The sequence below is a fragment of the Python bivittatus genome, unplaced genomic scaffold (assembly GCF_059951505.1).
Source record: "Python bivittatus isolate LINGU-HERP-01145 unplaced genomic scaffold, Pbiv_v1 ctg000020_np1212, whole genome shotgun sequence".
In the NCBI taxonomy this organism is placed as follows: Eukaryota; Metazoa; Chordata; class Lepidosauria; order Squamata; family Pythonidae; genus Python; species Python bivittatus.
Genome location: NW_028277030.1, coordinates 18,550,555 through 18,577,444, shown reverse-complemented (window position 1 = coordinate 18,577,444; position 26,890 = coordinate 18,550,555). Strand labels below are relative to the sequence as shown.

The 26,890-nt window shown below is 40.2% G+C and overlaps 2 protein-coding genes across 6 annotated transcripts in view; one reads left to right on the top strand and one right to left on the bottom strand.

The window, feature by feature from the left end:
• The window catches only part of ATAD2B (ATPase family AAA domain containing 2B), an 84,792-nt gene extending 60,493 nt beyond the window's left edge, over nucleotides 1–24,299 (bottom strand). For all 5 annotated transcript variants that reach the window (XM_025170351.2, XM_007433979.3, XM_025170352.2 and 2 more), the window contains exons 1-7: nucleotides 23,834–24,299; nucleotides 8,189–8,343; nucleotides 6,502–6,548; nucleotides 5,422–5,575; nucleotides 2,987–3,089; nucleotides 1,666–1,774; nucleotides 881–997 (exon numbers count right to left, since the gene is read on the bottom strand). In XM_025170351.2, the coding sequence (XP_025026119.2) occupies nucleotides 881–997; nucleotides 1,666–1,774; nucleotides 2,987–3,089; nucleotides 5,422–5,575; nucleotides 6,502–6,548; nucleotides 8,189–8,343; nucleotides 23,834–24,010 (862 nt within the window). In that variant the 5' untranslated portion in view covers nucleotides 24,011–24,299. The remainder of the gene's footprint in view (nucleotides 1–880; nucleotides 998–1,665; nucleotides 1,775–2,986; nucleotides 3,090–5,421; nucleotides 5,576–6,501; nucleotides 6,549–8,188; nucleotides 8,344–23,833) is intronic.
• Nucleotides 24,300–24,606: 307 nt separating this feature from the next.
• Nucleotides 24,607–26,890, top strand: part of UBXN2A (UBX domain protein 2A) — a 31,327-nt gene continuing 29,043 nt past the window's right edge. The window contains exon 1 of the mRNA XM_007433981.4: nucleotides 24,607–24,782. The gene's annotated coding sequence lies outside the window, so the exon portion shown is untranslated. The remainder of the gene's footprint in view (nucleotides 24,783–26,890) is intronic.

Genomic DNA, 26,890 nt, shown 5'->3' with positions numbered 1-26,890 from the left:
ATGAGAACTTTGTGTCCATAAAGGCACCGACCATGGTTTGAGTGAATATGGCTATTCCCTCGTCTCCCAGAGCATTAAACCTGCCGGAGACCAGTGTCTTGTGGTCTCCTCGTGAGGAGCAACTGTCTGGAGTATTTGTGGGTGATCTAAAGTCCTCCCCTTGTCCAGAGAAGAATTACAAAGAGCTGGTCTATTTGCAGGCTCTTCATTCTGCCATGGTCATTGGCTCCGGTTTTAGCCATTTCTTCTCTGGAAGCCCAAAAATCATAGTTTCATATTCTAAGTGAGTTATCCAGTGAGTGGACAGAGATCTTAGAGGCATTTCTAATTTCATCAAGCCTAAAAGGTGGAGACCGTGGAAGAGTTATTTATTTATTTACTTATTTATTTCATTTATATCCTGCCACAATCAAACAACTCTTGGTGGTCATGCAAATACAACCACAAACAGGACTGTACCTACTTTTTTCAATAAGTAAATCAAAGAACGGAAAATACAGGACAAGTAAAATGCTACCTTAAGTACCTTCTCAAAACAGTAACAACACAAGCTATCAAGTCTTATAGAACTCTCCCTTTATGCTATATGTTCCCTGCAAAACAAGAAAAAAATTACATTTGAGAAGAGGTTGAATAAATTGTGTATTTTTTTTCTTACACTCTTTCTCACAGAAGCTTTGAGTAGCAGATAATGGTTCTTCCTTCAGCCATTTTATCCTAACATTAAATAAATTAGATTTAGAGGCACTGTCATTTACTGAGCTTTATGACTATGAATTTGATCCATGGTCCACCTAGTCCCAATCTAATACTCTAACCAGGGTAAAATATTGCTGAACCAAGTTATTTCAGTTATATAAATCTTCTTTAAAAGTCTTACCTATAGGAGGCGCTTGATATCTTTCTACTGTTTTTCTTTGTCTGAGATTATACGGACGATCATTTTCTTCTCCCTCTGCCTCCTCTGCTTCAATATCCCCATCTTCTTCTTGAGATTCTAAAAAAATTGCCATTAAACATTTATAAACATACACCACAGATTTGCATAATATCTCTTAAAGGGCACCTGCTACTTTACAAATGAAATTTATTTTATAAAATGTAACACTGATTTGGGTAGTTTGCAATATTCCAGAATGAACTTTATTAAAAATAATACGTAAGTAATTTTAAGTTTTTTTTAAACTTTTTTTTCAAGATGCACTGCCTTTGTAAGGTGATCTAGGAGACTTTGAACACATGAAAAAGCTGTTACAATTTCAAGATTTAAACTATAAAATGACAAGAAAGGCCAAACAGCAAAGATGTTTTCAAATCCTGCACAATTAATTCAAAAGCACCATAAAATGAATGTTTGAAGGAAAAAAAACAGCACTGATCAGAATTTATTAACATATGGAAGGAGTGCCAAAAGCATGAACCCATAACTGAAGAAGTTCTGCCCGTCTGTATCCAAGATCTTAATGAAACTTGCTTGGAGGCCAAAAAGTAAGGGCAGCTTTACACAGTGTAGAAATAGAGTTAAGGCCTCTCAGAAGACATAGTCCCAAACTATGTAAAAACTGTTACATAGACTATTGAGAACTCATATAACTCATACTGTTTTTTAACATAATAATTTTTCACTTGTATTTATCAAAGTAGCTATCAAACTATCACCATTACCTTCTTCTTCACCTTCTGTGGAAACCTCGTGGTGGTTCTGGATTCCATAGCTATTTCTCCTCAATGATTTCCTCCTCCTTTTCACTCGTGAATACATATCCATGTTTTCCTAAAATAAAAACCTCAAGAATGATCTGCATTTTGAACAGCAAAATATATATGTAGTTTCCAAACTATATAATTGATAGATCCCAGTAAGTCTGAGAATTATAACAAGTATTTTAATAAGAGAGAATCTGTATGCATATAAGAGAGAGATGCTAAAATCACAGGCTAAATAAATGCAATTATCTTTTATTGGAAACTCCATATATATATATATATATATATATATATATATATATATATATATATATATGGAGTTTCCAATAAAAGATAAAAATATGTGTGTGTGTGTGTGTGTTCATTCTATTTTATCTTAAGAACTATAACAGAATACATGGGATTGTTCACAAAATAATTCAGTTATTGTATCTATCCGGCATATAGAAATATTTGATTTTATAATAATGGAGCATCTGTTCTTGAATAAGTGCCCACATTTGGAGACAGGGGAGGCACAATCAGGACTGTAGAACTCACAGCAGCAAGGCACTCTGACTAGCTTGTTAAAATTCTCTGGCCTTGCCACCATGTGGCAATGTGAGGCACAAGTTGTTGCTGCCCGAGCTGGAATCTACAGAAATGAGCCAGAGACTCAAGAATTCTACTACTCAAAGCCACAGCTTCCCAGCAGCCAATAGGGTAGCTGGGAAGGGCGGGGCTGTTGCAAGCTAGCCAGCTCATAAAAGGGAAAGCCTTGTTGCCTCATCAACTAGCTTCCATTTATCCACTCATCTACTACAGCATTTCAGCGGTTGTGCAAGTCTCCAAAGTTGCAACAGTAAAGACAGAGAAGATGTTTTTCCGGTTCCTGCAACTGGATTTTAGATGTGAGTTGCTACTACTTAAAGGAACCTTAAGGAAACATATGTCCCAAATGCCAACCAGCAAACCATGTGTATGTAGATGGACTGTTTTGTATTAATCATAGCGTCTTACAGATAGTTGACTATCATATAATTTGCCACAACCTATGTAACTTTTTATGAATATTACTGTGTTGTTTATGAGACACCTGTTTTCTCCCCAGCCAGCTGCATCAAGCTTTCCCTTTCCCTTCTGTTCCTTTACTCTCATAAGGATTGAAAAATGTATACAGCATAATATTAAAAAGTAACTTTAGTCAATTTTTTTATTAACAAGTGCTTTCAATGCTGGGTTATAACATATCCAAGGCTTAAACAAAATATAAGAAAGGTGAGAAGAGATTTAAACTTACAAATTCTGTATCTGTCCACATGCGCAACCGTTCCACTTCACCCGATCGCCTATTCCGTCTGATATTAATATTGTCCATTTCCTGAAGAACAGCTTCAGCCGTACTAACATAGAAAAATGGTAATATAAAATGTATTACAAGGTATGTAATAACTGACTTGTCAAACTGTAAGTAGATACAATAGCTGGATCATAACTAAATATGGTTATAAATAAGGGTCCCTTATGTTCCTTGGAAGCTTTTGGTCCAGCAAAGAAGCCTGCTAGCAGAAAACACAAAAAGGTGATTTTTGCATTAGAACATTCCTACACCCTTTTAGAAGGAACCCCAACTGCCAAAGCAAGTTTTTACTGAATGCAAGGGGCTGCATTTAAGGAAACCAACAAATGAACATTACCCTCTTCCAGTGTGAGTAAATTCAGTAATATGCCTTTTATCTGTGATTTACAGATATAGTTCAGAGGCTAAAATGAATTGTATACAAATAAGAAAAATAAGAGTCCAAAGTTTATTCCCATACTCTCCAAAGTCCCTGAATAAACTCAACTCTTACAATTCTGGTGTCATTTGTTGCATGGGTAGAGTTTGGGGTTTTGTTTTTGTTTGTTTTTTCCTGCTGGGAACCTCATTTTTAAAAATGTAATGTTTTGCCTCTTAAGATGCTGTGACTATAAAGTGGGCAGGGCTGAAATGTCTGATCCATTTATTTTGTATTTCCTAGTAGAGAAGTTACATGAAATAAGTACAATAAATCTCCCAGAGGATCAAATTGGTTAGATGAGTAAATTAAATGTCTACTCCACATATTTATCAGACCGTATACTTACAAGAGATGTATAATCATTTCCCTTGAAAGAGAAACAGGAGTTTGTAGAGTAATATCCTAAGATTTTAAAGGGCACTTTTAAATTGAAGTTACTCTGTTCCTTCAACACACATCATCCACAAACATATAGAAACACAGCTTCCACAGGTTTTAATTTATATACTTCATATTGTAGCTAGCTACTAATTTGGGGAATTGCAGTCCCAACACATTTTAAGGGTGCCAAGTTGGGGACATTGTTTTATAGGCTAAGATTGTATAGATACAAGTACTCCTCATTTAACATCCACTCATTCAGCAACCATTCAAAGTTACAATGGTGCTGAACGAGAGGTACTTATAACAGGTCCTTGTAGTTGCAGCCATCACAGCATCCATGCAGTCACCTGATTGCGATTCAGGCACTTGGCAACTGGCTTGCAATTACGTCACAGTTCTGACAAGCAAAGTCAACGGGGAGCTGGCAAATGGTCGCAAATAGCGATCACATGACCATGAGATGCTGCAGCCATGTGGGATTTGCCTAACGACAGCAACTGGGACTGCCAGAACTGCCATCATAAGTCAGCGCGGTCATGTGATGTCACACCTTACAACTGCGTCACTTAGCAATGGAATTCCCAGTTCCAATTGCCATTGGTAAGCAAGGACTACCTGTATGACATAACTTGTAAAGATTTTTCTTTGCCTGTTTACATTATAAGCAACATTCAATCTTCTCCTAATGTTTTCAGCAATTATACTAAAATTATAAAATGAATAAACTAAAGCATAATACTTTTGAAGTTGGATTGCATAATTTACAACAAGCAGAAAATGTTATTAAGAGAAGGAAAAATTCAAAAACACTGTTTTATACCTAAAAGAAACTAGTATGTATTTGCTATTGTGTGGTGCAGAAACAAAATGTCAATACAGGTAGTCCTTGATTAGCGACCACAATTGGGACCGGCAACTCAATCACTAAGTGGTGCAGTCGCTAAGTGGAAAATCACATGAATGCAACTGTGCTTCTGATTTTACTTCAGCTTTCCTTTTTCCCCACTCCCCCGCCTTTTGGAATGCTCACCCCAGAGCTAGAATAATTAGCAAGAAGGGAATTAATGTTTCCCCGGCACTAGCGCATTCTTTTTCATGTGTATTCCCCATGTGTGCCTGCTTACTCTCTTCTAATCCCTTCCTCTCCAATCTCTCTACTCTGTGGGGGGGAGGGAGAAAAAAATGGGTCAGGCACAGGACAACGCGTACTGACTGACTGTAATGGCAAACTCATGACTGAGAGACGCTGCATAAATGCATGCCTTAGTCACAAAGTTATTTTTTCAGCACCATCATAACTTCGAACGGTCAATGCATGAGGCAGTCAGTAAGCAACGTCTACCTGTACACTCACTGATAAGTCCTAGGCCATATAATATAACACATCTTTCTGTGCCAGCATCAGATAAACAAAAAATATTAAACAGTTTGGAAGCTGAATATTCAAGATAGGGAGACATCTTTGGTTAAATAAATAAAATGTTCCTCTCATAGACTGAAATATACCACAAACATAATTTAAAAATACCATGAAATTAGAAACTATTGTTATTATAGTATTCCAACATACCTGTTTACCAATTGGTCAAACAGTAAACTCTGATTCAAACTTTCAAATCTGTTTTTTCTAGATCGACAACTTTTTCTGATTTCTCTGCCTCCATTTATACAGGCATGGTCACCATCTCCCTTTTTTTCCCCTCGAAGAGAACAGCTTTTGAGAGCTGCAAATTTCAAGTTATAATATTAATACTGAGAAATAATAAGAATCATTTAGGATGTCTCTAATAGGGTGTGTGGACTGGTGCAATGTATTACCAGTTGGGTTTATTATTATTGTTGTTGTAATTTTAATGGCATCTACATATGTGAGCTACCCAGAATCTTATGATTAGGAAGGTACAAAAATTGTGTAAAAATATTTACACACACACAGACTTACAAAGACATATATAATTATTTTATCAGAAATATTTCAATTTTAATGATAAATGTATATCACTCTGTACCCTTCATGCCAAATTCTGCTCTGGAGAATTTGGAGTGCAGCCTAAAATAGAATTAGACAGCATGGGGCAAGAAAATGAAAAAAATGAGGCTAGTTCCACAAGTGGATACAGGTAGTCCTTGACTTACAACCATTCATTTAATGATTGTCCGAAGTTACAATGGTGCTAAAAAGTGACATGACCGGTCCTTGCACTTACAACCGTCACAGCATCCCTGCAGTCATGTGATCAATATTTGTGCTTGGCAACCAGCATGTATTTACAATGGCTGCAATGTCCCGGGATCACATGATCACCATTTGCAACCTTCCCAGGGGGCTTCCAACAAAGTCAATGGGGGAAGCCAAATTCACTTAATGACCACAGTGATTCGCTTAATAACTGCAGCAAAAAAAGTCATAAAATTGGGTGCGATTCACTTAATGACCACATTGCTTAGTGATGGAAGTTCCAGTCCCAGTTGTGGTCATAAGTCAAGGACTACCTGTATCTGCTCATGGAACACTGAATGTAGCTTTTATTTCCTTTTTGCACTGAAAAAAGTAATATCGCAGATTAGAAAAGTTAGAGGTACAGAAAGAACATTAAAAATGTAAAAATGTCTAGCAAGAGAATAAGCAATTCAAGTATGAAGTACTTACATAAGCTACGACCATTTGGTAAAGTAGCACCAGATTGAGAAGTTAACCTAAGAAACAATTTAATTTGGAAAATTAGCTAGTTGCATTAAAACTACAATTCACATAATACTTCTATTATTCCTACTCCCAAGTGTTACACATTGGACATAAACTCTGTTACAATTTCATCTCTACAAGTGATCTGAAAACTATTTATTACCCATCTGTGTCTTTTAAAACAGTTAAGCAATTTTAATGTAGCTTCTACAAATGAGGAGATGGAGCAAAGTTAGTAATTTGCTGAAAGCAGGGAAATGATTTTTTTTCCTGGCAGAGGAACACAAAGGGGACTACATTCAAATGGTAGACAAAGCCAAGACAAAAAAAAAAGTAATTTATTTTACTTTTGAGTTAAATTAAATTATACAGTAAATTTAATGGCAACTTTTATAATATTTCTAGAACTATATCTGCTTTCAGAGGCTCTATGCAGCTTAGGGAGCTAAGTTATCCACCTCTGGTCTTTTTTCATATGTGTGAACTAGATTTTCTCTTGTTACTCTCTTGGGGGCAGGTTGTACATCACCATCACCATCACTATTCCAAACTGCTCCTCTTGGCAATGAAAGAATAAAATAGAAGGATGTTTACATATTGGCTCAAATTAGTATAAGCAGTGTGGAAAGTTATTAATCAAGATAGGTAACAATATTTAGCAGTGCCATTTTTTAAAAAAACTGAGCCTTTCATTTCTGATTTCACACAATTCATGCTTAAAATGCTTATAAATAGTGGAAATTCCATTAGGCATGATAGTCATCTTGAAATGGGAATTAAGTCCCATTTCAGCTTTAATGGTGGGGAATCAGAAGTATTAGCATTCATTTGTGCAGTTCCAGATACTTAATACAACAGAATAATTTTAACAATTTATATACTACCTCTATCGACTTTATACCTCGTTTTACCTTTGCTTACAATAATTTTGTTCTCTTTGCTACAGAATAAGTGAACACATGTTGAAAAGAATAATAAATAATGTTTGGTCAAGTCAACTCCAAAACCTAACTTGCCTGTATCAAATTGGTTAAGCTGTGTAATTGTTAGGGAGCAACCTCAAAGATCAAATTTGGGATTGGTAACAAAACAAAGCTATTAATCTGTAGCAGTAACATGGCTAATGCTTTCTATTGTTGGAGAAAGCATGGAACTAGTTAAGCTTATTAACATAATACCGTATGCATGGAACAAACAAAATCACAAGGAATTCCAGATGTTTTAATGTAAGCAACAGATGGAGTTGCTCTTTTTCTTTCCCACAAAATTTGTCATCTGAAATAAAGTTGGAGGGGGGAGAAGGGAGGGAGAAGGAACAAGCTGTACCTCATACACTTATGCATGAAGTCAGCATATCTGGCTGAAATCAGTTACTAATGAAGAATTACACATTATGAGAAAGATGGGATGGGAGTGAGAACAAAAATAGCATCCCAAGTTTAGTTTTCCCTTTCCATGCAGCACAGAATAGGTTTTAGTACATAGGCTAGAATAGAATCTGATATAAGAATGCTACTTTAAGCAGTAGAAACAGTTCATTAGAGACAGTAAAGATTCAGCATTAGTCAGTAATTTAAGCTGTTTAAAAAAATGATTAAAACTGTCTACCCACACACATACATACACACACATATATCTTTAATATGCTTACCGGGACTGACCAGTTGAGACACTCCATTCCTCTCGCTGTCCAGTATTGCGAGATTTTGATTTGTCTTTGCATACAGAATCAGCATGTTTCAAGGTACGTTTGGCTGGAGGAGATATGTGACTATCACTCAAACTACCATCACTACCATCATCTCTCTAGAGAAAAAAAGCAAACAGATGATAGTCTCATTCATGCCATTGTCCAAGGTAAATATTCTCCAACTCGGGCGGAGGGGGGGAATTGATTCTTGTTCAGATAACCGAACATCAACCACCCTCAACTGAAAACTGTAAGTCTAATTCTAGAAAGAAAGTGTGAGGGAAATTGAGGAATTTGCTGTGTATCTTTCCAGGGATTAAATCAGATTTAAGCTTATTTGTTTGTTTTGTATTTATATCCCACAACAATCAAATGCATCTCTTAGTGGTTTACAAGATATATAGAAAATTACTAAAACATCAACAGTAACCTAATTTTAAAATGTCTAATATCAATCAAACATAATGGACCCATAGTATATACATCATGTTGAATCAATATATGCATTAACGGCTAATTCTGCATTATAAATGCACTACAAAAGAGCTCAGTTTTTAACATTTTCTTAATGCAATCAGGGAGGGGGCCAATGTGATTTCCACTGGAAGCTGTTCCAAATGCCAACCCTTATATTAAACAGAAATTTTTATTATTCTTATTACTTCAATTTATATTTTACCACTCCAACCCTAGGGCACTAAAAACCACCCATACACACAAAAAAATAAAAATGACAACCAATTTAAAAGAGTAGCTCAAATTAACAATTAAAATGAATTAAAACATGAATTAAAGAATGATGTAAATACTAAAATTCAGAATGATCACGCTAATAGACTTTAAAGTACTGTAATTGATTTCAGGAAATGTTTCCTATATGGAGTTTTATGATGTTAACTCACTACATATTTGATATTAAAGTACAATATTACAAAAGATAATGCAATATATCCTAAAACATACATTACACTCTCTAAGTCCCATACCTGTGTATAGAGAAGGGGTTCTCCCAAAGAACATCAGATACCCAACTGAGGGTTTGGCAGGTGATAAACAAATGCTCCAGGAGACCTGCCTTCTTAACTCCCTCAATGAGAAGAATGCACAGGACAACTTTGAACAATTTGGCCGGTATAGCTCTTGCCCCTTTGGGAAAGTCTCACATTAAAGAAACTGTTCCATGCAAACACAAGCAGAGAGTCAGGGGTCCTTGCCCTGTCTTATTCAGAGACTTTTTCTCCCATATTTCAGTTACAGGAAATGATGGCTCCCCATAGCTGATTATATCAGGGAGCAAGGCTTCTCTCCATTATGCTCCACACCCTTTATATCACCCAGCCCACAAGACAAGTGGAGAGAGCTGATCAAAGCCATTTCTCCACCCCATTTAAACACACTGTCACAGAGCCTCTGAAGTACACAGAATAATGTTTCTGAATGTAACACAGTAAATAAAACTATATGGGACAGTACAAAATGTACATAAAATAGATTCCTGCATTTTTTCCCAACAATTTATGCAGGATATTTGTACTGTTCCATACAAACCTAGTTACTATACTACATTCAGAAATTCCAGATGTATTCCATATGGTATGTATTCCATAAGGTACCTAGAGCTTTGGAGGAAAAACTACTACATACTTAAAATATTAAATACTCAATGGCCAAGCCACACCCAGGTTTATACACACTGCTTGAACTACGCAAAGGTGTGCCTATACTTTTAACCACATACATAAATGATGGAATTCAATCTTGTAAACATTCTGAGTAATTCTATTCTAGATAGAAACTGAAGCTACACAACTGGTTTGAAACCTGTTTCAGTGGTGTGGGAGAGCTTAACTAGATAAAGCAGACAAGGCAAAAACATTGCAACATCATTGCCTGAAGTCATTAAGCAATTAGCAATTCTCAGTGTAGTGTAATTAACAGCAATAACAGTGAGATACAAAGCAGGTTAAAAAAAACCACTTCCAATAATTTCAAGAGATATTTCTTGTTTATTTCCAGTGACTACTCCAAGACTGCTTAGTAGACAGCTATTTATCAACACTTATTGTTCATCTTCTAAAGGCTCCACAAAATAAATTGGAAGAGATTGGGTATAAAATTGTCAAATTCAATTTAAGTAAGTACTGAAAGGTTTGAACTTGTTTTTGTGATATTATTGTACAAAACTGACAGTCTCTAAGGCAGCAACACAAAAACCTGGGGCATGTAAAATAATTTTATCCAGGTCAAGTACATAGTTTTAGTTTTTCTGAATAAGACTTGAAGATGCCGACTTTCCTCACCCCAACCCAGCCCAGCCCTTGAAAACATTACTCAGAGGGCTACACAGCCCTGGTGAATGTTATAGAGCTATGATGGGAAAGAGGGAAGGAGAAATCTTCACAAAATCTACTTGGAAAAAGGATGTTTCCTCTTACCCCTATAGCCCTTCCCACGGACTTTAAAAAACTGCTCCCTTTGTACCACATTTTGAGGGCACATGAGAAATTATTGAAAAGGAAAAACATACATTTTTGTATTAAGGTTTACTAGTAAACCACTGCCTTTCACTCTATGTGGTTACCCTAAATAATGGATCCGAATGCCAGTGGCTCAGCTAATCATTTGAAATACTAAATACATTAATAATGGTTAGCTAATAAATTTGAAGTTATTAAATTGCTGCATGGTTTTTTAAAATATACTTCAGTGACTGCATTCAAAACTTACATACACCTTTAAACATCATTATGCCTACCATACTATGGTTGGTCTCTCTTCCTTTTATAATAATTTCAGGGTTTTCATTTTCACAGACTTTTAGGATAACAATATTTTCAACCATCTTGGTACATATCTCAAAGTATAACTACTTTATTTATTTAAGTTCATTTAATGGAAGCCAATAACTGGCTCCCATAATTTCATAAGCAAAATCAAAAGTAGGGTAGAAAATCTGTATATTTTGAATATTTGCCTTTTTAAAAAGAGGGGCAGCAATTATACTCCATAATTATCATTTACTTATCTTTTTCCAAACCATATCCAAATAAAGCAAATATGTGAAACAGCTAGCATTGCTGCAGCCAATAGCAATATATATATTATATATAAATGGATTATATATGTTTGTGTGTGTGTGTACGCATGCGCACAAATGCCCTTTACAAAGAAAAACAAGTATCTCCGAAGCAAATTAAACTCACAGAACCTTCTATGTAAGTAACATTCATTGTATAATTAGGCTGAAGGATGAGAACATTACTTTCTAGGCAGCAGATAGAAAAGTTTAAAAATATTATATAAATATTTACATAAAACATTTGCTCTCATTTTTTTTGTTTTTCTAACATAATTCAAGAAGAGTATCCAGTTGAAACAACAATGTACTTGTCCAACTAACAGATGTTACTATTGTAATTTAATGATAAATGGAAAAGTATGATTTCTTACAGGTCTTCTCCCAGCACCAATAAAATAAAATAATGAAATATTCTTAATAGTTCAACCAATCATGTTCTCCAAATGGAATATCATATTGATTAGTTGTTTTAGTTAGCGTATGAACTAAATGCATTACAATAGCCAAATCATACACAACTTTAGAGGAATACTTTGAAAAGGGGAAAAAAGTCAATTTATATCCTTTTATAAAAAAACCTTCGCCACAAATCTGAAGCAAAACTATGCGACTGCCCATCTTTGCTCTTCAAACATATTATTATCTGAGAATAAAATTAAATATAACTATATCTGGCATTTAAAATGAAACACTAGAAGGAAAAACTGATAAGTATTTTGGAGTTCTGTATACATTTTTTATACCAGAAATATAAAACCTTGGGCAACATCCAACAAGATGGGCATATCTGCCAACAGAATGTATTCTTCCCCCTCCCTCCAGAACCCTGCATGATTCCCATATCTATTTCAGAAGATTTACCAATCTTCCAGAGCAACTTCAACAGGAGAAAATATATCTGCCAGAGGAACACTGTCTCCCCACGCCCATCTCTGTACAGTGGAATGATACCATTAGGCTAATCCCTGATTTGGACTGAATTAGCTACAGTACCACATCAGCCTTCTCCAATTTAACCAGGTATCTCACAATTATCATCTGTCTTTTTGCTCAGTTCTGAATGTTACTTCAGATGTTATTTTAAATGGGTTGTATCTTTCTTATCTATCTTAAATATTTTCAAACCAGATACAATATATAGCATTGGGCGCACTTATTGATGACCTCTGGCAGAGTCAGGATGGGGATTATGGTGCATCCATCCCTATACTCCTTGATTTCTCAGCAGCTTTGGATACTGCTGAGTAGAGGTGGTCCTTGTTTAGTAACCACAACTGGGACCAGCAGCTTGTTCATTACACGAAGCGGTCACTAAGTGAAACTACAACTGTGCTTATGAGCTTACTTCAGCTTTCTTTTGTTTTACAGGCCTGCAAAGGGCCTAAATACAAGGGCTGGTCATAAAGTTATTTTTTCATCACTGTCGTAACTGTGAACAGTTGCTAAACAAGGCAGCTGCTAAACAAGGACTACCTGAATCCTGGACTAGCTGCAGAGGCTGGGAATTGGAGGCTCCATTTTATGGTGGTTCTCTTCCTTCCTTCATGGCTGGTTCAGTCGGTATTGACAGGAGGTCAGAGACTGCTCCCCCAACCCCTTTGTGGGGTGTCACCAGGTCCCATACTCTCTCCCCTCTTGTTTAACATCTACATGTAATCACTGGGTAAAACCATCTGCCAGTCTAGGGTTTGGTATCCTCAAAATGCTGATGATACCCAATCACATCTCTCAACCCCAAGCCAACCAAGTAATGCTGTTGAGGTCCTATCCTAGTGACTGGAGCCTGTGTGGTCTGGATGGGGAGAAACCGACTTTGACTTAACTCTGCCAAGACTGAGTGGCTGTGGATATTAGTGCCTCCCATGATCTGAGGATTTCCATGTTTAATCTCGGGTGAGATTGCACTTCCCTGTTCAAGACTGGTACACAATCTGGGGATCTTCTTGGACTCACAGCTCCTCCACAAAGAGCAGATGGTAGCTGTGGCCAGAAAGTCCTTTGCAGTTTCATCTTGTGCGCCAGTTGTACCCCTTTCTGGATCAGAAAGCCCTTCAGACAGTCACTCATGCCCTAGTCATCTCACAGCTTGACTACTGCAAAGTACTCTACATTGAGCTAACCTTGAAGATCTCTCAGAAGCTTCAACTAGTCCAGAACGCAACAGCGCAGGCAGTGATGTGCATGCCTTGATATGTTATGTGACACTTCTTGCTTTTCAAGCCTCACTGACTGCTGGTGTTCTTCTGGGTGCAATTCAATGTGCTGGTTATCACCTATAAACCCTATATGGCATAGGATTAGGTTATTTGAGGGACCACCTTTCTCCCATGGCTTCTGCCCATCCAGTAAAATCTGGCAGAGGTGGCACATTCCAGGTTCCCTTGATTTAAGCAATGCCATCTATCAATATCCAAGAAGTATACCTTCTGTATCGCAGTGCCTGCTCTTTGGAACAAGATCACTCCAGAGATCCATGTGGTTTTCACCCTGATGGCTTGAAAACCTGGCTGTTTTCCCAAGCTTTGGAGTAGGGTGGATGGACCCCCCCTTTGTTAGATGAGTTTCTGTATACATATTGTATTGGTTGGACAGATGCTATCTTGCTTATTTTACTTGTGTTTTTTAAAATTTTGTTGTTTGATATTGTGAGCTGCCTAGAGTTGTTTTGGAGTTGAGTGGCACCTATATCTAATAAAGTAATAAATAAATAAATTTACATTATTATTAGAACTTATGTGGTTTCTTCCAAAAATATTCTCAGAATTGTAGCTCCGTGAGTGTATTTAACAATTTCTGTTCAGATGCTCACTTATCATATTTTCAAAAGACTAAAGTTGACAATGGGTTTAAATGAGATACAAATTGAGAAGATATGGAACAATATTTTAATTAACTGAATAGAAATTCTGTCAAGATATTGCACAAAGCATAAATAGTTCAATCTGTAGCATGCTTAAATTTACCTAAGTAAAATCACTGTGAAACAAATTAAAGCAAAACAGTGTTTGCTCTACACAACCCTGCATTAATATAGGGGTCATAGTGTGAAGCAGATATTCCCAAATTGTGGATTCTTAATCATAAAGCCTTCTGCCCTGAAACATACTTTAATTACAAACATGGGGAATAAAAAACTTGCACAGTTGGCAAGTTTCAGAGTTTCACCCTGCAGCCACCTGTCCTCTTCTTTTCCTTTGCCCAGAATGCCTCAAACATTCACTTGGTTCCAAAGCAATTTTCAAGAGAAGACAGTGGGTAATTGCAGAGCAGCTAACTTTAATGTGGGAAGGGAGGGTGCGGAGTAACCTGGGGAGACTGGAAATACAGTACAGTAATCTATTGAAGACATCAAGGAGTCTAAAGCTAGCAGGATGAGGAAAGACAGATGACTGGATGAGAGAAGAGAAGAGAAGAGAAGAGAAGAGAAGAGAAGAGAAGAGAAGAGAAGAGAAGAGAAGAGAAGAGAAGAGAAGAGAAGAGAAGAGAAGGGACCGGACCAGACCAGACCAGACCAGACCAACAGGAGAAAAAACTGAAAAAGCACATACATAAACTGAATGCTTACAATGTTGTGAAATTAGCCGCTGAAGACATGTGGCTAATTTATGTTGATATAACCAGCCCCCTTTACAAAATCCCTGAACTTCCCAAAGCTTCCAAGAGATGCCTGGAAATAAATCTATAACCTCATTTAAAATTTACAGTGGAAAGTGCTTTGATACTTTTAAACCAAGATCTTCTGGAAGTCTTGTATCTTGCAAGGAACATGTACAAGTGAGACTGCACGTACAATTTTTTCAGCGATACTAAGTAAGGATCTCCAATTCTCTAGGGAGCAATAATTTACAAAGCACCCGTTATATTGATTATTACAATGACAACTTTTATGTCTTCATTCTCAATAACAAAAGATATACTTTCTTACAGATAAACAGAATGACTATGTGAAACAAAGCCGGTTATCGTGGGATTGCTTCAAATTTTATCTGACACTTTGCAGCATGGGTACATATCTTTTTTAGGTTGAAAGCCACATAACTGTAATAGGTTGAAGGAAAACCACATGTTGTCAACAGAGTAAGTGTGCAAGCAAATTTTTTTTAAAAAATCATAAATCTCACCCATTTTTTTTCATAAATTGTCCCCCTTTTATTCACTCTCTCCCAAATTATCAAATCTTAAAATCACTATCTTAAATTTATTGATAATTGGCACAGGCTAATGAGGGAGCTGAGAAATACCATAAAGGACTAAAGGCCACAGATTGTGCATCCATACTTTAAGAGAAAAACTATTTTCAAATGTGATTTCAACAGTTATGTTTAGTTGTTGTTTTTTTTTAAATAGACTATACAATTTACCTAATTGGAAGTAATCCTCCGTGAACTCAGTTGGGACTACATCTGAATAGATTTGCTATTGTTACACTTTTTCTCTTCTTGCCAAAATACTATATGCATATACAGAATATCTTAGTATTTCATGCAACTCATAAAACTGCAGTTAATTTTAAATTCAGCTAATAAAGAGATCTCATTTCTACAGTATGAGGTAGCATATCACTTACAGTACCTTATATCAAAACTTAAGTGCCACAAAGCATACTACATGCATTTCTGGAGGGAGAATGTTTTTTGCCTGGGGTGGGGGGGAAACTGATCATAAAAACCAAATTGACACTGAGGACTAAATTACGAAATAAACTCAGATGAAAAAGCACCACAACAATTGCTATCACTTACAATTCCTTCTAAAATCACTCTAATCATCAGTGATCTACAGTCCATTCTGAATAATGGCACTTCCCTTACATAAACTTTGAGTAAAAGCCTGCCTAACTGAAAACAGCCACTTATCAGGAGTAACACATCATACTAGGAAATACAGATGTACAGTATAAAAACCCAAATACAGATGTAAAAAAACCTTAGGCAGAATAAGATGCTATATATGTTTTTGCATATATTCTAATAATACTATCACAGGACCTAATAATATCCTTCATAATTTCAGGGGTTCATGCACTTGCTCATCTTCCAATGTTAGGCCATCATCAATCAGCAGTACCCCTCCATTGTCTACCTAAAATAAACAAACTGATGCAAATCTTATACCAGAAATAACAATACCCATGAAGGCCCATGACCACTCACTTCAATGTGATCATCACAGAACAAAGAAATTACAAAAAGTTGATCTGATTTACAAAACATACAGGTGAAACTTGAAAAATTAGAATATCGTGCAAATGTTCATTTATGTCAGTAAGGCAACTCAAAAGATGAAACCAATATATGAGATAGATGCATTACACGCAAAGCGAGATATGTCAAGCCTTACTTTGGTATAATTGTGATGATTATGGCGTACAGCTTATGAAAACCCCAAATTCACAATCTCAGAAAATTAGAATAGTGTGAAAAGGTTCAATATTCTAGGCTCAAAGTGTCCCACTCTAATCAGCTAATGAATCCATAACACCTGCAAAGGGTTCCTGAGCCTTTAAATGGTCTCTCAGTTGGTTCAGTAGGAATCACAAGCATGGGAAAGACTGCTGACCTGACAGTTGTGCAGAAAACCATCATTGACGCCCTCCACAAGGAGGGAAAGCCCCAAAAGGTAATTGCAAAAGAAGTTGGATGTTCCCAAAGTGCTGTATCAAAGCACATCAAGAGAAGGTTATGTGGAAGGGAAAAGTGTGGTAGAAAAAGGTGCACAAGCAGCAGGGATGACCGCAGCCTGGAGAGGATTGTCAGGAAAAGGCCATTCAAAAGTGTTGGGGACTTTCACAAGGAGTGGACTGAGGCTGGAGTTAGTGCATCAAGAGCCACCACACACAGACGGATCCTGGACATGGGCTTCAAATGTCGTATTCCTCTTGTCAAGCCGCTCCTGAACAACAAACAACGTCAGAAGTGTCTTACCTGGGCTACAGAAAAAAAGAACTGGTCTGTTGCCCAGTGGTCCAAAGTCCTCTTTTCTGATGAGAGCAACTTTTGCATCTCATTTGGGAACCAAGGACCCAGAGTCTGGAGGAAGAATGAAGAGGCACACAATGCACGATGCTTGAAGTCCAGTGTGAAGTTTCCACAGTCTGTGTTGATTTGGGGAGCCATGTCATCTGCTGGTGTTGGCCCACTGTGCTTCATTACGTCCAGGGTCAACGCAGCCGTCCACCAGGAGATTTTGGAGCACTTCATGCTTCCTTCCGCAGATGAGCTTTATGGGGATGCTGACTTCATTTTCCAGCAGGACTTGGCACCTGCCCAGACTGCCAAAAGTACCAAAACCTGGTTCAGTGACCATGAGATTACTGTGCTTGATTGGCCAGCAAACTCGCCTGACCTGAACCCCATAGGGAATCTATGGGGCATTGCCAAGAGAAAGATGAGGGACATGAGACCGAACAATGCAGCGGAGCTGAAGGCCGCTACTGAAGCATCCTGGTCTTCCATAACACCTCAGCAGTGCCACAGGCTGATAGCATCCACGCCACGCCGCATTGCGGCAGTCATTGCTGCAAAAGGGGCCCAAACCAAGTACTGAGTACATATGCATGCTTATACTTTGCAGAGGTCCGATATTGTTCTATTTCCAATCCTTGTGTTATTGATGTCATGTAATATTCTAATTTTCTGAGATTGTGAATTTGGGGTTTTCATAAGCTGTACGCCATAATCATCACAATTATATCAAAGTAAGGCTTGACATATCTCGCTTTGCACGTAATGCATCTATCTCATATATTGGTTTCACCTTTTGAGTTGTCTTACTGACATAAATGAACATTTGCACGATATTCTAATTTTTTCGAGTTTCACCTGTATAAACTAGATAAACTACTTCCCACAGATTAAACAGAAGCTCAAAATTCTTACCACTAGAGATGTATAGATTGTTTAACTCTGGTCTGTGTTAACCCTCCATGTATTAATGAGCTGGGTCTGGCTGCCTAGGTGGCAACAGTGTTTGTTGGAGGTGGTGGAGGACTACAAAGTTTTCTTACCAGCAGAGGTGCACTGGAACGGGTAGAGCAGTGGTGACAGTGGCAACCATGCCATCTTTGATTGGGACCTTGGAGCTTTCTGTTGGAGGATTACAGCCTGGACAACATGCTGAAGGGATGACAGCAGGATTGGGGCCAGGCTAGGAGACATTGTAATACTGGTTCAGGTCCTGAGGCTGCATGGTTCTTCATCATCTGGCCTAGTCTGGGCCCAATGTGATTACTGGAATCTTTTCATCTGTTAGGTGAATGGATTGGCTGCTGTCCACCTGGCATAGGTTCTGATCTCAGCCCATGCCAGACTGGACTAGGGGACTGGGGATCTGTAAAGATGGGGGTGATTGTTTGAGAGGTATATGACTGAGGTTCCCCTTCACTGGGTCTGGGGGATGTGGAAGAGGATGTGAAAGTGGGTTGGATGAGAGTCATGGCCTGGGAAGATGGAGGTGGGTTGATGTGGAAACTGAAACGGGGGTAGGTAAGGGCAGGTGTGATCTTCTATATATTGACAAATAGAGAGAGATATAGTGGCAACCTGAGGTGAGCCACTTTTGGGGTTACAAGATTCAATGGCTGAGATTGTCCCTGCGTGTCAGCCCTCAGTGTTCATCCCTAAGGCTAGATCATTGGATTCTTGGTGAGCCTGGTCTCTGGATGCTGCTATTAAATGTCAAGTACCTGAGTAATAAATCCTCAACCATGACTTAATCATAGAGGAGCCAGCCAACCTGGCCTGAACAACTGAGACCTGGGTATGCTGGGGAAGGGGTCTCTTCTCAGAAATAGGCCCACATGGGTTTCATGTTTGGCATCAGCTGCAACCCCAGGGCAAGAGAGAGGGATGGCAGTTATCCATGAAGCTTTGACAGCTATTGGGCTCTAGAGAGCAACTAGATCAGCCTTCCTGCTGCACAACAGCAGCTCTGCCTGAGCTGCTGGATTATATTGCCAGTCAACTGTTGACTCTCCAAGGCTGTGAGTGCTTGGGGATTCTAACCTGACCCCACCATGGCAAACATGGACCTGTCTCAAATTATTAAGGGTCCGATGCATACCACAGGTCACGTTAGATCTGTTTTTTGCCTTGGTGCAGTTGCAACATGATCTGAAAATGGAGGACATTACCATCAGTCCTCTGCCATGCTCAAATCACTCTTGGATTGCCTTTTGGTTTACTGATGTTCTCTCTCCCCACAGAGAGGTAGGACCTATTAGTTCTACACCTAATAGACCCAGAGGAGTTTCGGAGGGCGCTCAGGGGTTTGTCTGAGGATCTGATGAGTAATTCAGGTGAGGCCTTAGTTGCTGTCCAGAATAGATAGGTGACAAGGGCCTTGTACTGGATTGTGCCAATGCAGACTCTCACTGTACATCAATCCCATGGATCCATTTGGTTTTCCAAGAAACTTTAGGACAGGGGTCCTCAAACTTTTTAAACAGGGGGACAGTTCACAGTCCCTCAGAATGTAGGGGGGCCTGACTATAGTTTAAGGAGAGGAGGAGAGCCACCGGACCCGGCATACCTATCATGTAGAATAGTCCAGCTCTGTGATCTCCCTCCTCATGCATTGCCTACAGCCCCGACACTTCCACTTCTGACAGACAGCGGCGGCGGCCAATCAGACGGGCGGGCCAGATAAATGACCCTGGCAGGCCGTATCCGGCCCACGGGCCATAGTTTGAGAACCCCTGCTTTAGGAGATGAAATGTCACAGTAGGTCCCTAGACTGCTGTTGGAGAAAATGAAGAATGAACCTAACCAAGCACTTCTAAGAGCCCACAACAAGGACTACATCATGGCAATAAGGATGCCAAAATATAGCTATTTCTCTGCTGTTATTGCATCCACTGATAGCTGACCAGCAGACATTTTATAGGTTTCTACTGGGAGGAACAAGCCTCAGGACTATCGATTGGGCTATGGTAAAGAATATTCTAGGCATCTAGTGGACTAAGTTGCTCAGATTTAGACTCCAAATGGGCAGGTCCAGTTAAGGTGAGAAAGGCATAGTCTTTCTTGACTACTTGGGAGGAGTTCAATTCTATTAACTCCTGAAGAAATGGACAGGATCCTTGGAACTGTTAACCTGGCCACCTGTTTGTTAGTCTTTGCCCCTCCAAGCTTTATGAAGGTGGCTCAGGAGATTATATGCAGTTGGGTTCATGCTGTGCTATCACCTTCTCTGAAAGATCGAGTGGTTCCACCAACCTATAAGAAAGTAGTCATGCACTCCTTTCTCAAGAAGTGATCACTGGACACAACCATCCTGGACAATATTGGTCCAGTTTCCAATCTACCCCTTTTGGGGAAGGTAACTGAATAGGCGTTCAAACTGCAGCTATACAAGATATTGGATGAAACAGATTATCTGGATCCTTTACAAGTCTGCGTCCATTGGCAGAACTAGGGTGGTGGTGGTGGTGCAGCCATCTTGGGCTTCTTAGATCTCTCAGTGACTCTCAATACCATCAGACCAGTTAAAAGGAGTGGGAGCAGGGGCACAGTGCTACAGGTAGTCTTTAACTTACAACTACTCATGTAGTGACCATTTGGAGTTATGACGGCACTGAAAAAACCAGTGACTTACAACTGGTCCTCCCACTTAGGACTGTCACAGCGTCCCCGTGGTCACATGATCAAAATTCAGGTGCTTGGCAACCGGCATGTATTTATGACACTTGCAGCATCCTGGGGTCATGTGATCACCATTTGCAATCTTCCCATCCAGCTTCCAACAAGCAAAATCAATGGGGAAACCATGTGATTCACTTAATGACCACATGATTCACTTAACGACCATATGATTCACTTAATGACCATGGTGATTCACTTAATGGCCACCACAAAAATGTCGTAAAATTGGGTGTGGTCACGTGGTGCCTTGCTTAACAACCACACCACTTAACGACAAATTTTCCAGTCCTTATTGTGGTCATAAATCGAGGATTACCTGCATTGTTGTTCTCCTCCTCTGTGGCCAGTTCTAGTTGGTAGAAGGGGAGACTACAGCTCCCAATTTGTGAGGTATCTCAGAGATTAACGCTCTCGTACCTCCTGTTTAACACAACATCATCAGGGAAGGACTGAGGTAGGGCACTATCAGTACCCTGATGATACTCATTGTACAAGTTAACTCCTGGACTACTAAGCAATGCAGTAAAGATCTTATCCCATACCTGGGAGGGATGGGGAGGTGCACACTCAATCTCCACTCTGAGAAGGTAGAAGGGCTGTAGGAGAATCCCAATTCTGGGGATTTTCTACATTTAGTTCTGAAGGGTTTGCACTGCCATAATCAGGACTGGTATTCAATCTAGGGGTCTTCCTGGGCTCTCTGTTCCTGCTCAAGGAGCAAGTGGCAGCTATGGCCAGGAAGGCCTTTGCAGAGATTCAAACTATATGCCAATTGCTCTTGCTTCTGGACCAGGAGGCCTTCCTCACAGTCACTCACGTCTTGGTCACTTTGTGGGTGGATTATGGCAATTCGCTTCATATGCGGCTGCCCTTAAAGCTACTGATAGTCCAGAACATGTCAGCACAAGCATGTGTGCTGTACTGGTAGCCAACTGGTTTCCAGGTGCAATTCAAAGAGCTGATTATCATCTATAAAGCTCTAAATGACATACAGCCTACCTATTTGCTTGGTCAGCTAGCTTTGGGTGGCATCAATTAAGCAATGTTTTTTAACAGGAACCAAGAAGTGGACCTTCTCTGTTTCTGCACCTGTCCTTTAAAACCGCCCCCACCTTGTCTGAACACAAAGTGATCTTTAAAAATCCAGTTTTCCCTCCCCCGGGCCTTGGATTAAGATATAGGGGGGCAGCGATGTGGAACTCTCTCATGGGAGGCTGTATTTTTATATAATACTGTTTCTTTTAACTTTATGAAGCTGCCCAGATTCATTTTGGAGACGGGTGGTCTAGAAATTTCACAAATAAAAATCAACTGATTGATCAATAAACAATGTGTTCACCCCATTATTTTTTAAGCTGCAAATGCTTACTTCTATGGTGTAATATCAGAATATTCACTGCTCTATTATGAAATATCACATGCAATGTGATATGTGCTTTTTAAGTTTAGAAGTAATTGAAATATTTTCATTGTATAACAGCTTTTAGCCAAATGTATCAGACAAGAGACAGTTCCTTTGGGGTACTACTTTTTCAAACTATTGCCAAGGTAACCTTGAGATTTTCCAGGAAACCAACAACAACAACAAACTGTTGTCTATGTCTGTGTGGGAGGCGCAGACACACTGGCACTGCATTATACCAGGCAGGAGACTGGAAAGCTTTTAAATTCTCTCAATGGTTTACAAGACTGAAACAATATATGAATTCAGCAAGTGAATAATACTGAAGTATTATATGATTCGCACTGTTAACATACACATGAAAAAAATTAAAAGGCGTTATTATTTTCAAAAGTCTATGAAATTATGAAAACCTATTATGTTTTTCATCACGGTAAAGAAATGAGATATGCATCCAGAAACGTACAAATTTCAGTTAAAATGTATCAGATAGTCTGAAACATTAGATCACATTCATTTGTAAATCTATACATTTCAAATACAGACTGAAAAGCACATGCACATGCACGCACACATATCTGAAAAAGATTCCAAAGACAACAGCCTTTAGAAAAATAATGCTTTTAAAAATTGTTTAAAGTTAGTGCAGTTTTAAGTCACTTTTCTGTTTTTCTTTTAAATGCAGTGCAAGTTTCAACCAGAGAGGGAGTTTTGCTCTACCCTAGCCTGCTGCCAGGCACAACAGACACAGAAATGTGGGTGAAAGAGAGAGAGAGAAAACCCACACATATTCTTTAGCACTGTCTTGTCAATTGTTCAAACACAGGCAGTCCTGTCTTTTGCGCAAGCCTCTCCCCTCCGCCACCGCTCCTCGCCCTTGCCCGGGTCAGACCATCACTTTGCGTCCCCTCCCCACTCACAACTACCGCCAGCGTCTTTTTCGGCTACAAGCTCTAAGTCATTCTACCTCAAATGACCTCCCTCGCAATCCCAGCCCGCCTCCCTCCTTCCCACCGAGCGCAGCACTCCTCGCCGCTCACGTCTCCCTCTTACAACATCCCCAGCCGCGAAACGGCGCTTCTCCCACCACACCGCAAGCGCGCTCCGAGACCCAAATCAGACCCCGTCCCCGCTCAGCCTCCCCGCGGCGCCCCGCACCCACAGCGGGAGCGCTCTCGCCCCCGGAAAGCACCCAGCGCGCCCACTCACTCCGGAGTTCAGCCGGACCCCTCTGCCAAGCCGTCCGCTGACACTCCAACCTTGACGGCCGCGCGGAGACAATGAGGCGCCGCTTCTACTCTCCGCTCCCCCCGCGGCGGCGACCCCCACCCCGCCCGTCAGACGACTCGAGCCGCCGGTCTCCGCCGCCGCAGCACGGACGGACGGACTCTCCGCCAAAGGCCCCGCTGTCCCGGCGTGGCTCTCGTGCCGTCCCGTGGCCCATTCGCTCGCCCGTGTCCCTCATCTTCCCCTCCCCGGCTTACCCGGACCGAGTCTTCATCTTGCCCAGCCGCCGCCGCCGCCGCCGCCGCCGCTGCTTTGGCACTAGTCCTAGACAAGCGGGTCCTGGATGAGATGAAATGGCTGCCGGGCCCCGGGACCGTCGCCGCCGCTTTCCCGGAGAGACGTTGAGATTGGGAGCTCTTTCGGGTGTTCACCATGGCCTCACTTCAGCCACCCCGGGAAGGGCGGCGCTCTCGCTGGCTCCACCGCCTCTGCTCTGGGGAGCGACGCCGCTGCTGAGCCAAGAACAAGGGCCCGAAGGCGCGGAGCGCTCCTCCTCCTGCTCAGCTCAGTCACCCACACTAACTGGCCGCCATTACTCGTTCTCTCGTCCCTTTCTCTCCTCGGTCACCGCGAAGCCTCCCACTTCCACTGCGAGGCGCTGCTCCGCCGCCGCCTCTCATAGGGCCGCCTCTTCTTCCACCTCCTCCCTACACCTGGCAACATAGAGATGGAAAATGATGAGAGCGTGACATACAGCCTGAATTTCCGGTGAACATTGAAAGCCGTCATAGGCCTGGGGTATCTATGGGCCCGAGTGGCGTCTCCCTAGCCTCCAGCATCTCTATGATGAAGGTCCTCTATATGCATTGCATTGCCAGCTAGAGGGGGAAACCGGTCAAGTTTTAGGCCGGAAGTGTCTGTAGGGACCGCTCTGATGTTTGCTATGGGTGATGCAAATACTTGTGACGCTCTCACACGGCGTGCTCTATGGTTCTTTTAAACGGGGCGGGAGGCATAAAGGTGAGGGTGGTTGGAGGCTTGTATGTGCTTAGGAGTGAGTCTCTTGAGACTGAACGAAACTGCTAAATAAATGGATTTCGGAAAGCAGGATAACTAACCGTGATTGAGTATTTACTTTCCTCGGAATGGAGAAAGTGGCGAATCTGGTTAAAAAGGATTTCTTCTTAGAAAGGCATGTCTTAATCCGTAAGTAATGGAAATGCTTCACACGTTTCATTCCATTTATTCTTCCGCAAAAAGGATTGTCATCAGGAGAGTAGCGAAGCGGGTATCTCGATGTTTATGCTTCTTGCTAATTAATACGAGATAATGTGCTGCACTCCCCAGAAGTCTAGTCACAAAAGTCTGATTATACTTCGCCTATAAATCTCCTTTTAAATGTCGGATATATTTTGTTTTCTAATTTAAATTGATACCTTATACAAAATATGCATTTGCATACTAAATTGATTTGGACCACTATATTATCTCCTTTAATTTACATGCCAATCACAGTTTGTAAAATTAACTTGGTTCCTAAAGTAAGGATGAAGCTGTGTGCAGGTTTGTCTGGCACTAAGTCCTACTGAAAATTACAGTATGTAACAGTTATGGGATGGGGAACAAGAGGAATAGGTTCTCAGGTTACCTTTCAGCTAGTTTCTTGAATCTTAAAATTATGTGAAGACTTGCTTCTGCTTGTTTGTACAATATGCTAAGCCAAAATATGGTGTGGTTGTTTGTGGTTTAGCACATTCCATTGATCCATCTGATTGTGGCTTATTCAATAACCATGCATCACGTAATGCTTTGGGTGAATATAGTCAAAGTAAGGCAACATAATTTTCAGTCAGCCTGCTAGGAGAAACTGCTTTAAATTGTTTGAGGCATGTCTAATGGGAGTATTGGGTTTGTTCGCAGGACTGGCAAATGGCCTAGTTCCCTCCCTTTAGGGGATTAGCTGATTGCCCTCAACAGCAGACTTCTGAATGACAAATAACTGTGGCTGTTCAGGGAAAGGCTTACCTTCCCCATTCTCATTGGGAATGATATCATCACACTTTGTGCAAAGATCTGTTATTTGGAGAGCAGGCTGAGAAAAGGTGGAGAATGGAGTTATTTATTATTTTTTCAGGCTCTCAATGACTCTGAGTGGTACACATTCCAACTTCCGTAAATTGGGTGGAAAACAATACAATAAAGAGAGACCAAATCAATATTACACAACTTATATATTAAACCAGGAGTGTTCATCAACATAAACAAAAATCAAAAGACCTTCCACTACTAGACACACAGTAGCAAGATTACGACATTCCAGCCCCCAAGTCCTGATGGAATAATCATATTTTAATGGCCTTTTTAAAAACCAGGAGAGAAGGGGCCATCCAATTATCTGGAGGAATGTTGTTCTACAGAAGGAGGGCAGTGATTGAGAAGCCTCACTTCTGGGGTCCCTGGAGATGGCATTCCCTGAACAAAGGGACTTAGAGACACCCAACCTACCAGATCCAGTGAGAGGGGCAAATACTATTGGGAATATATAATCCCATACATATCCAGGTCCTGAGCCATGAAGGTGACAACTAACACCTTGAATTGCACTCAGAAGCCAACTAGGAACTAGTGCAGCTCTCAAAGTATTGATGTTACATGGGCAAATCAAGGAGCACCTGTATAATTACTGAAGCCACTACATTCTGGACCAGCTGTAGCTTCTAAATTGCCTTCAAGGGCAGACCCATGTAGAGCACATTGCACTAATTAAATTGAGCAGCAGCTGAGTAGAGCTTCCCATTCCAGGAAGGGTTGTTACTGCCACACCTGATGGAGATGTGCAAAGATCTTCCTAATCACAGCTACCACCTGCTCATTGAGCAGGAGCTGTGAATCCAGGAGGACCCCAATGTTATAAGCCAATTCCACCTGGGAACATGACCCCATTTAGAATTAGAGATGGTATTTTTCCGGAAAGGGTTGGCTTCTGAAGCCAAAACCACTCCACCTTGCTTAGATTATATCTGAGCCTTTCTTCCCCAACCAGACCCTAATAACCACCAGACCTCTGAAGAGCCCCTCAATATCATCAACTGTTTGGCCAAGTGTCAAGATTTAAAGTTAAGTATCATCAGTTGTGTTAGCAAACAACCTCACTCAGAGGCTTCAAGTGGAGGTTAAATACAAATGGGAAGAGTGTTGAACTCTGCAGCACCACACAACTGGGGAACTTGGGTCTGATCTCTCTACCACTGATTAGAACCACCTCTTTAGAAAGGGGGAGAACTACTGCAGTGATTAAAGTAGTGTCCCTACTT